The following is a 10,844-nucleotide window of genomic DNA, read 5'->3' as shown; positions in this document are numbered from 1 at the left end:
GCATTGCTTCTGCCTGGAGCTCGCATGTATGGAGCCTGGGTTTGGTTGAAGATGGCAGTGCTGTTTGGGCTGAGAAAGCCATGTGTAAGTAAGAAGGAAATCCAGGAAGAGGAAGGTTATTTAAGTGTGGGAGTGGCCTATTTGAATCCATTTTGTTTGAGACCATGCTGCAAAGTGAGTGTGTCTGCTGATCCTGTGAGTTCATTTATCTCCTTTAACTTTAGCTTACATTGTAGTTATGCTATGTAGCGTGTGAAATAGAGTATGGTGAATGTGCTAGTAAAGGTAGTATCAGCATTGCTTCTGCCTGGAGCTCGCATAAACGGAGCCTGGGCTTGGTTGAAGGTGGCAGTGCTGTTTGGGCTGAGATCACTGTCCAGCCTCCTGGAGGTGTCATTGTTGTGAGGGCTCGTCTTGGGGAGGTAGACTGTACAGCCTAACCCGGCGGGGGAGTGTGATAGCCTAACAAGGCTTCCTTCCCTGGGTCTACCTCCTCTGTGGTAGTATAGGTAAGGTAAAGGAGGTTGTTTGGTTAGTGTGGGGAGCAGTGAGACCTGGCATTAGGGGAGTGTCTCTGGGACGCCAGAGATCACTGTCTAGCCTCCTGGAGGTGTCGTGGGACTAACTAGACGAAACACCGGTGAAAGCAGGTTCCCACCCGATGACCCCAAAGACATGTTAGTTATCACTGCTCACGGGTCTGTATAGTTAAGCCTTGCCATAATAGCTTATCATAGGGCTTAGGAGGATTATTCACTGAGTGCTGATCCCTTTTTTTTTTTTATTAGAGCACAAACGTCTTGTGTTTATTTGAATGTGTTGTATATGCCTTTGTTATTTTCAAAACATACAATTTCTGCAGAAATGGAGTAAAGAAATCTTTTTTTGTAACATTGAGCCTCTGACTGCGATCCTCTTTTTCTGTGTTTTATCATTGGGACACTGCATCAGAAGACAAGAGTGCAGTGGTGATAGTATAGTTTGAACTGTTTTGTAATTGTTAAATTTACTTTTCAAATATTATAAAGGATAAAACAATATTTTTTATAATAATGGTCAAATTTAGTAATTAAGCTTACTAAATAAATCTTTGGGAAATTAGTCAAGTTTGACTCCGGGCTGTGTTGCAGAATGACCCATCACATCAGGTGCTCTACCCGTCCCAGGGTCCACTGCTGGACCCTCATGGTGTGAGGGAGGTGTGTGGGAGGTGCCGCAAAATGCCGACAGACCTGGAGAGAAAGTGCTGTGGCCACCAACCTGATGAATGCCTGTCCATCATGCCACGCATGGACATTTATGTACTGATGGGGGGGTCACTTGTGCATAGCCAGGAGAATCTGGAATGATCTGAGGGCTGTAGAGGATCAGAATAACCCAGGGGAGAGTAACAGACAATTCAGATATGCAGCGTACAGACAATAGATGGTCCTACAGTATGGGTCACTTGGAGGTGGGCGTTGAGTTGTTATCCCCAGCTGCTGTGTGTGGAGGATCAGAGACACATTTCCTGATCCCAATGGCACCTATGTGGGTTTCATCCCATCTAGGTTCTAAGGATAAAAACCTGTGTTCAGTGACCACATCAGTGTTACTAAAGTATTTGAGCAGCTAATTGTTTTGTTTTTTCTTGCATATTTATTTTTTCTTTTGTTAGTGTTATTTCAAAATATAATTTTCATTTTATTTTATATTAAAGAAAAAAAAACTGAAAATGAATAACAGAATGGAGATATCCGGTTTAAATATACACAATAGCGGAGCATAGAACACTTCAACTTTGGCTGCTTAAAACAAAGCTATAAAAGCATATTTATTTCAAAGGTAGATATAAATGTATATTACATGTCAAAAGAAGCACTAACAACATCCTGTCTTACTCAACATACAGATGTTACATGTCCAGTTCTACTGCTTTACACTGTAGTACACACATTCACTCCAGGTCTGATCCCTCTGTCTTCTTGATCTGTTGGACAGGTTGACACTTAAAGCAGCATAATAGAGTTTTTCTGCATGTTGGTAACCCTGGTGAGAAAATATATATGAGTTGATTATTATTTTGTCCTTGACAGAAATTAAAGTATTTTCCAGGAAACAATGTCTCCTGTAATAAAAAGGTAAGGCACAGCTAAATGGTACTTTAGCCGTCATTATATAGTAAAGAGTTTGTACTGACCTGTGCATCAGCTGTGGAGGGAGCTTGGAACGTTGCTTCAGACTCTGGTTGTGAAACAGAAAGAGCTTAAATTTAAAAGCCAAATTCAGTGAATACAAGCTGTCAGATATCAACAGTACCAGTTACCTGAAGATTTGCAGCTGTTTCTCTTGTTCATCATGCACACTGAGACAGCCAGCAACACAACCAGGATGGTGGTGAATGTCGACGTTCCACTCAAGAAATACACTAAGTCTGCCTGATCTGCAGTGACAGAAAACAGAGCCAGGGCTTAGAGCAGGTATTTTCTATCTAAGTTTGTTTAGGTAGTACCAATGTGTGTTTATCAAATCAAACAACTTTTGCTGGATAGATACTGACCTTTAAAGTCCAGCTTGGTCCCGTCTCCAAACAGTATGTGTCCACATGAGGCAACAGCACAGTAGTAGGTCCCAGCATGAGAAAGATTCAGGCTCTTCATCGGCAGGTTGTAGACACAGGTGTGTGTTTGTGTGTTGGCTTTCCTCTCACACTGATCATTCCTGCCTCCATGGCTGTAAATGAGTCCTGGATGAGACTCTTGAGAGTTTTTGAACCAGTAAACACTGTGTTCTCCATCATCACAGCTCCCAGTGTGTACTGTACAGTTCAGAGTCACAGAGCCTCCTGGCTGGATGGTCTCAGACGCTGACTGATGGACCAAAGCTGGGATGTTCAAACCTGAACCCTTTACACTGACAGAAGTACCTGCTGCAAAGGTAAACACATATGCATAGCTACTTGCGCAGTAGTAAGTAGCTGAGTCTGAAATCTGCAAATTTGAAATTGTCAAGTGATTTGCAGTGTTTTCAGTGTCCAGTGTGAAGCGTGGATCATTCTGAAATTCATGAGAAAAAGTGACTCTATCATACACATAGAAGGAAGAGATGAGCCTTGGTTCCTGTCCTAGAGAGTGTTTATACCAGTAAAGCCATGCAGCATCTTCACCGTCATAGAAACATTGCAAAGTCACATTGTCTCCAACATGCGATGATACAAATCGTCTCTCTTGGCGAACAGATGAGGAGTGTTTCAGATCACTCGTATGAGCTGAAGTGAAATGAGAGACAAAGCAAATACTGTGATGGAATTTGGAAAAATTATTATAAAAATATTAAAAACGTTTCCCTGGAGAGTTCTATAAACATCAAGAAAGAAAGTGAACCACAAAAACACAGCTCACCCATTTTTCCCAAGAACAGACATGTCAGATAGAAGACAAACTTTGGAGATGCCATCGTGTTCAGTTTCTTCTGCTGAGTGGAAAGAACCCTGATACTTTCCCCACTCTTCAGAGACAAGACGTGATTGCCCAACCTGATGTCACACTGTATGCCCTACTTATGATACGATTACATGCTCACTTCCGTCACGTTTGGTTCTTGAAAAGATTCACGTGGTGTGAGATATATGAAGAAAATATTTTCTTTATCATGGTATCACATGTAAAATTAGGGGGAAATAAGAGGTTGTCCTTTAAATATATGTACACTAGAGTCTAATTATGCTCAACATTTGGCAGTGGACTGACCATCATTATGATCAGCAGATACTACAGTAACATGCAGGTCTGATGATCTACCTACCTGTTAAAAATAACAAGTAATAATGTTGAGTACTTATAAAATGTGCAACCACATCCACATCCTGCAGAAAACCACAATAGCTGGTGCACTGACAAAGCTAAAGAATGGGGTAAAGTTAAAATGTCTCTACTGTTTCTGCATTCATAGTATGAGCAGTGCCAAAATGAAACATTATATAGAGCATAACTACTGCTTTATGCCATAAAAGCTTTTACACCGAGCAAAGTGTGTTAATTAGAAATCTGACGGCCCATCCATTGGTATTCATAGGCTTTTATTTGATTGTGATATGTGGACAACTGCTGCATTTGCTGTGTTTAAGTGGTTCAGTCATATAACCTGTCGTTTGAAAGCTACCCCAATTGCGGTTAGATTTATTCGGACTATTTCCAGGTACATCCACCACAGCAGGTTCAATAAACACCTCTGTCAGACAAACAACAAACAAGCAGACAGTTATAACTCACCTATAACTCACCTATAAAGTGTCATTATAATCCACATATTGATATTATGCCAACAAAAATGCTACTCATGCAGCCGTACATTCCCAAAGATCCAGACGATCTAAATCCAGTGAAATATTTAATCCAAACACATTATTACATCCATAGATATCCACAAACTGCTGTTGCATCATTTCAAATGTTCATTTTTTTCCACATAATATCCATGGTTTCTTCCGCTTGCATGTAAATATGTTAACTTCTCTGTGTCAAAATGGTGGCGAACTCCTGACCTTTTGATTGACACCTCACTTGAGCCAATAGGAGCTTCCATACTGACAGTCTAGGCTTCATTAGGGCCTGTGTTGAAGGTAGTGCCTACCCTTGTACCTGTGACCTTAACACCAATCAATAGCCAGCAATTGGCCCAATGGCTTATGGGTTTTGTAGTCAACGACACACCTCACCTTCAGAGGAGTTTTTAATCCCTTATTGTCATCATAGACAGTTATAAATGTAGGTAATGATAAACAAATGGCTTATCTGTTGTCTTAAAGGTATAACCCAGTCTTATCATCTTAGGTCTTCTTTAAGAGAGACCATAAATATACACGTGCTAAAAATGGAACAAGAACAGCTATTAATTTACTTTGGGTATAGCTTGGCTAGGCATTTAAGGGGAATTTTGCAAGGTGCTTAAGAGGTTTTGACTTCATCTGTCTCTTGAGCATGAGTATTCTCGGCCTGTTCTCATTCATAACTCATCAAATAGCAATGCTTTATCAATGATTTTGGCATCAGACACCGATGCAGAAAGGCACCAATTGTGGATGGTGCCAGTTTGACGCAACGCTGGTAACAGTGTAATATAAGGAGCTGCAAAGTCCCTGTAAGGCAGGAAGAAGGGGAAGTGGATAAGTCCAACAAACCCCCAACTTTCACGTGGGAGCCCACTGTCGCTTCCTGCGTGAATATTGAGTGAAACCATGATTTTTCTAAACCAAATCACATGCTTTTATTGCCAAACTTAACCGAATGCTTTTGTTGCACAAGGAAATCAACATTAAAACAAGGTGTTTTAGTGACGTTATAAGTTCATTCTGAAAAACACTGTATGCATCTAACAAGCACAAACTGCACATTTCCTTTTGAAACAATTCCTCATGCAAGTCCTTGTCTCTATTTTCTCTGTCGGCTGAAGAGGGTGAAGACAGCCCTGTGCCTCATCTGATACACAAAGCCACCAGCAACTTCTTTTGAAGTGCAATCAAGGAGCTAAAATGTGATCACTCACTGGCTTTCCATTTCATTAATTTCAAGGTGTGTTCATTGGAACACACAACTAACTTGGAGGTAGTAGTCCTTGAGATTTAATCCAGATGTGTGCAGTGGTCTCTACAGTGCGGTGGTTGTCTCACTGTGGTCTTGTTGTTTAGAGGGGGAAAAGTGGTGATGTCGTTAATGACATCAAATCCACAGTTAGCATCATATTACCACAGCAGTGTTGATGTAGCCTGCCCCGCTATTGCTGACATGACAGTGCTGTATTTGTAGATATTCATAGTTTATATACTATACACAGACACATTCGCTCAATGTCAAAGAGTAACATGAGTCATGGTATTAGTTATTAATGACAGAAAATGCACTTTCATAGTATTGCATTTAGTTGAACACAATGGATATTAAAATATTACAGCACAAAATTGTTACAAAAAAGAGAGCAAACACAGTTACAATGTAAAGACATCCTGCTTGAACCCACTAAAACACAAAAACAAAGAGAGCTTGCATTTACACATACCTCTAAACCTTAACAAAGCATACATCTCATCTTTTGACTGCAGACCACAAGGGAAGCCACACAAAGATTCTTACATCAGTGGGGTTGTTGCAACATCTACAAATATATGTAAAGAATAAAGCATTCAGTACTGACCAGCCCAGAGGAGTGCAGAGCAATATGTTGCTGTTTTCTTTGATGCTTAAACATACACGTTGTCAGTGGTTAAGGTTTGGCTTGGTAAAATAAAATGGTACGTCTTTTGTTTTCAGAGGCTGATAAAATAGGTATAGTGGTAGTATGGCACATTTGCCTGCACATAAAAAAAACACATTAGACAGCTGAACTGTCATTGCATAATCTTGTTTAAGTACTTTCCTGCAACCCAAGGCCTTGCATTCAGTATACCTATTCTATTTTAAGAAAATCCATATCCCTTCTCAATGTGTTACGAGGTGTTAACAAAATAACATCTTCAGAAAAACTAGAATTACCGCCCTGTGGTTGTATACCCCCGCACACCAGTCAAGTTTCTGTTACAGTTTTACATTCATGTCTGTGAAAACATGGATGCTTCACACACATTTTCCCCCTGACAGCACAGAAGTTCTATACAATCAGCACAGTTTTAAAGTGGACACCCAAGATGAGTGTCACCATTAAGTATCTGACCAAATATTTCCCCTTCTGTTCCTGAGACATTGATTTATGGCCAGAAAAGTGATTTATGCAGAACATTATGATGTCACAGTGATGCTGACCTTTGACCTTTTGGATATAAAATGTCATCACTTCATTATCAAATCCTATCAGACATTTTTGTCATAATTGGCATATGCATTTTTTAGTTAAAGCCAAAAAACATATTTTGTAAGGTCACCACCCACATCTTGACCTTTGACTACAAAATTCTAATCAGCTTACTCTTCAGTGCAAGTGGATGTCCAAAGTTCAAATTCCAAATTCCCTTATGGTGTTCTTGAGATATCAAGTTCACAAGAATGAAACAGATGCAAGGTCACATTGACCTTGACCTTTGACCAACAAAATCCAAGCAGTTCATTGATGAGTCCAAGTAAACATTTGTGCCATATTTAAATAAATTTCCTCAAGCTGTTCTTGAGATGTTGCGTTCAAAAGAATGAGAGAGATGCAAGGTCACAGTGACCTTGACCTTTGACCCTTGACCACTGAATTCTAATGAGCTCATCCCTGAGTTCAAGTCAAGCTTTGTGCCAAATTTGAAGAAATTCCCTCGAGGTGTTCTTAAGGTATTCCGTTCATGAGAATGAGGCAGACAAGGTCACAGTGACCTTGATCTGTAACCTATGACCACCAAAACCTAATCAGTTCATATTTGAGTCCAAGTGGTCTCTCAATTCCCTCAGGCTGTTTTTGAAATATCGTGTTCACAAGGATGGGACAGACGGACAAACAATCTAAAAACATGATGCCTCTGGCCGCAGCTATCACTGGCGTGGAGGAATAAAAACACAACATAAATATGAAAAATGTCCAGTTCTACTGCTTCACACTTGAGTACACACATTCAGACATGGTGTCGTCTCTCTGTTTCCTTGATCTGTTAGCCCTGTGTTCCTGTATAGCAGCGTAATGGAGGTTGTCTGCATCTTGATAACCCTGGTGAGAAAAATATGTTAATAAATCACAAGTAAGTGAAAGAAATAGGTCCACAACACTATTAACACCATTATTGTTGTAATAATATTGTTACATGTCAGAACTTAAAGGTTCAGTTTGTAGGTATTAGGGAGATTTAGCGACATCTAGCAGTGATGATTGCAGATTGCAACCAGCTGAAACTTCTCTTGGGTAGAATTCCTTCAGTATTTATTGTTCAGGAGGTTTTTACCAGGAGCTGAATTATCTGCAGGGGTCTTTTCATCTCCAAAATAAATGGACACAGTGATTAAAAATTGTAAAAACACTTACTATAACAGTTTCACATTACAAATCAATGTTTCTCTGATGGTTTTTGGCATGGTGGAGATGGGCGGCTTACCCACCATATGCTTTTGTGCGCTCATATTTTTCTCAGATAACTTCATATATGTTCACTTTTTTCTGATCTAGCCAAGCAGGAAGTTTTTTAACGTGAGCCAAATTGTCCACAGAGTTCTATTTCTCTCCAAACAATATAAACATTGTATCTCACAAAACAAGGCCTAAAGAGGCGTACACAACTTCCCATGCAAAGTTGTGATCTATAAAAACAGACTTACTAACATTTTGGAGACGGGAAATTGGCGATGCAGAAGGGGAGATGGAAGACTGATTGTAGAAATTGTCAAATATTTTTTGGCGCACGCCAAAATGGATCCTACACATTGTTTTTTAAATGGGACCCTAGGTGATTTAAATCATTAAAAACACTTAATAATGCAGTTTCATGTTACAAGTTCTTCTGGCGCTGCTCATCACAGATGGTCTTCTGTCTACAGTGGCTGACACAAAAAGGCAAATAACCTAATCTGGAGGCAGTGTGTTTATTATGGGCTACTGTAGAAGTATGGCGGTGGCAATGGTGATCTCCATAAACCAGGATCTGCTCCCTATGTAGATATAAATGGCTTATTCTAAGGAAACGACAACAATTCTTATTTCCAGGTGATTATACACTAAAGAAAGCATACTTTTTATATTATATTCAATTTCTGTTAATATATCCCCCTAAATCCTACACACTGGACCTTTAAAAGTTGTTTTAGATAATAGTTACCTCTGCGTTTGTGGCTGTGGAAGCTGAAACTCTTTCAGACTCTGTTGTGAAACATAGAAAAAGCTCTTTATTCAAAAGCTATGTTCAACCAATACAAGCATACACGCGGTTAGTAAAAATCAGTACCAGTTACCTCTACATTGGCAGCAGTTTCTCTTGTACATCATGCACACTAGGAAAGCCAGTAAAACAACCAGGATGGTGGTAAATGCCAAAACTCCACTCAGGAAATACACAAGAGAGTCGGGAGAGTCAGTCTCATCTGCAGATAGTTGGAGATAAGGAGACGTTAGAAATTTTCAAGCAGCAATAGACCCATGAATCAGCCAAAATTAACTTATGTCAGTATCGGTACATATTTTGGTAGATGAGTAACAAGAAATGCCAAACTAGGTTTAGAAAATGATGTCCTCATAACAGAGTTCGTCCACCAGAGAGCACTGACAAGTTGATTCTTACAGTGTAATATATCCCGCTCAGTATGTACTGTATCTTTGTATTGTAATATCGATATCAGCATCTACCTCAAAAATGCAATATTGGGCAGGTTATACCTTTTAGCTGCTGTCTCTGTGTCCGAGTAAAATTCTAAAAAGAGGTAATTGCAACTACTCTGCTAGAATAGTTCTTACCCTCAAGGTCCAGTTTGGTCCCGTCTCCAAACAGTATGTGTCCACATGAGGCAACAGCACAGTAGTAGGTCCCAGCATGAGAAAGATTCAGGCTCTTCATCGGCAGGTTGTAGACACAGGTGTGTGTTTGTGTGTTGGCTTTCCTCTCACACTGATCATTCCTGCCTCCATGGCTGTAAATGAGTCCTGGATGAGACTCTTCAGAGTTTTTGAACCAGTAAACACTGTGTTCTCCATCATCACAGCTCCCAGTGTGTACTGTACAGTTCAGAGTCACAGAGCCTCCTGGCCGGATGGTCTCAGACGCTGACTGATGGACCAAAGCTGGGACGTTCAAACCTGAACCCTTAACATCAACAGTGATGCCCTCTGCAAATTGAAACTTGTACGCATAGCAACTCATGCAGTAGTAAGTAGCTGAGTCTGAAATCTGCAAGTTCAAGATCGTCAAATGATTTTTACCATTATTAGTTTCCAATGTAAAGCGTGGGTCGTTTTTAAATTCATCACTGAAAGTGCCACTTTCATCATATCTATAGAATGTAGAGATGAGTCTTGGCTTCTGTCCCAGAGTTTGCTTATACCAGTAAAACATTGCTGCAACTTCACCTTCATAGAAACATCGTAATGTCACACTGTCGCCAACCTCTGCTGATACAAAACCACTCTCTTGACGCACAGACAAGGACAATTTAAGAGAAGTTGTCAGAGCTGAATGGAAAAGAGATCGAGAAAAGGCACAATGAGTGCAATGATACAAGTTTATCATAATGATTTGAAATTATATTAGCAATGCATGTATGTAAGGATTCAAACTTACCTGCTCTCCACAAGCAAAGACAACCCAGAAATAAAGCAAACTCCAGAGATGTCATCGTGATCAAAATGTCTTGATGAATGTTGAGATCTTCCATACGTCTCTACTCTTGAAGAGGGGACTGTGTTTGATTGGCTGACAAGAAGTGACACTGAATGTCCTATTTTGGAAACAGTGAACTCATGTTCAGTGCCCCCTACATTGTCAATTTTCTAGACATTCTAGAGATGTGGAGAGGAACCAGAACCACAATGTGATTAGTAAGCCTGATGTTTAAAATCACAAACAACAGAAATTATTTGGTAACAAGAAAAAGCTCGAGCTGGTCCCAGCAGGTTTTTTTAAAGAGAGCTTTTTAGAACCAAGAGACATAAACACAAGAAGACATTTCTTCTCAGATACTTACTGTATAAGGGTGTATAAATGTCATTTGATCTACTACACCAGCCCAGATAAACACATCAAAACACTGCTGAGCTAGACACAAATGCAAAGTTGCCCTGTTGCCAACAAACCATCTGTTCCACAAGGAGAAACACGTGTCACACTTTATTCAACAAAGTAAGTTCTTTGCCTTTCAAAGTCATCACATATTTCAAGCAAGATGTCAGTCTGCCTGTGTTCAAGCTCTGCTATAACCCAA

The 10,844-nt window shown here is 40.0% G+C and overlaps 2 protein-coding genes across 3 annotated transcripts; both read right to left on the bottom strand.

Moving 5' to 3' along the window:
* Nucleotides 1–1,718: 1,718 nt before the first annotated feature.
* On the bottom strand, nucleotides 1,719–3,493 carry LOC117272704 (uncharacterized). Of its 2 annotated transcripts, XM_033651731.2 has the most exons (5): nucleotides 3,381–3,493; nucleotides 2,540–3,247; nucleotides 2,306–2,422; nucleotides 2,180–2,223; nucleotides 1,719–2,028 (listed from the first exon to the last, which is right to left on the bottom strand). In XM_033651731.2, the coding sequence occupies exons 1-5, from the start codon at nucleotides 3,433–3,435 to the stop codon at nucleotides 1,909–1,911; spliced, it is 1,044 nt and encodes a 347-aa protein (XP_033507622.2). In that variant the 5' UTR covers nucleotides 3,436–3,493; the 3' UTR covers nucleotides 1,719–1,908. The 2 variants fall into 2 exon arrangements, with proteins under 2 accessions (XP_033507622.2, XP_078020535.1); XM_078164409.1 differs by lacking the exon at nucleotides 2,180–2,223.
* A 1,765-nt stretch (nucleotides 3,494–5,258) lies between these two features.
* LOC117246242 (immunoglobulin kappa light chain-like) lies at nucleotides 5,259–10,321 on the bottom strand. Its single transcript, XM_033610072.2, has 5 exons — nucleotides 10,205–10,321; nucleotides 9,385–10,095; nucleotides 8,886–9,014; nucleotides 8,753–8,793; nucleotides 5,259–7,653 (listed from the first exon to the last, which is right to left on the bottom strand). The coding sequence occupies exons 1-5, from the start codon at nucleotides 10,296–10,298 to the stop codon at nucleotides 7,534–7,536; spliced, it is 1,095 nt and encodes a 364-aa protein (XP_033465963.2). The 5' UTR covers nucleotides 10,299–10,321; the 3' UTR covers nucleotides 5,259–7,533.
* Nucleotides 10,322–10,844: the final 523 nt, after the last annotated feature.

The sequence above is a fragment of the Epinephelus lanceolatus genome, chromosome 22, assembly GCF_041903045.1.
Source record: "Epinephelus lanceolatus isolate andai-2023 chromosome 22, ASM4190304v1, whole genome shotgun sequence".
NCBI lineage: Eukaryota > Metazoa > Chordata > Actinopteri > Perciformes > Serranidae > Epinephelus > Epinephelus lanceolatus.
This window is presented reverse-complemented; position numbering and strand designations above follow the sequence as displayed.

Coding starts and splice junctions, on each gene's coding strand:
- LOC117272704 (XM_033651731.2), bottom strand. CDS start 3,435: ATGGCATCTCCAAAGTTTGTCTTCTATCTGACATGTCTGTTCTTGGGA. Junction 2,423..2,539: donor GACCAAGCTGGACTTTAAAG/GTCAGTATCTAT, acceptor CTGTCACTGCAG/ATCAGGCAGACTTAGTGTAT. Junction 2,029..2,179: donor CCTCCACAGCTGATGCACAG/GTCAGTACAAAC, acceptor TTTTCTCACCAG/GGTTACCAACATGCAGAAAA.
- LOC117246242 (XM_033610072.2), bottom strand. CDS start 10,298: ATGGAAGATCTCAACATTCATCAAGACATTTTGATCACGATGACATCT. Junction 9,015..9,384: donor GACCAAACTGGACCTTGAGG/GTAAGAACTATT, acceptor AACTATCTGCAG/ATGAGACTGACTCTCCCGAC. Junction 8,794..8,885: donor AAACTGCTGCCAATGTAGAG/GTAACTGGTACT, acceptor GTTTCACAACAG/AGTCTGAAAGAGTTTCAGCT.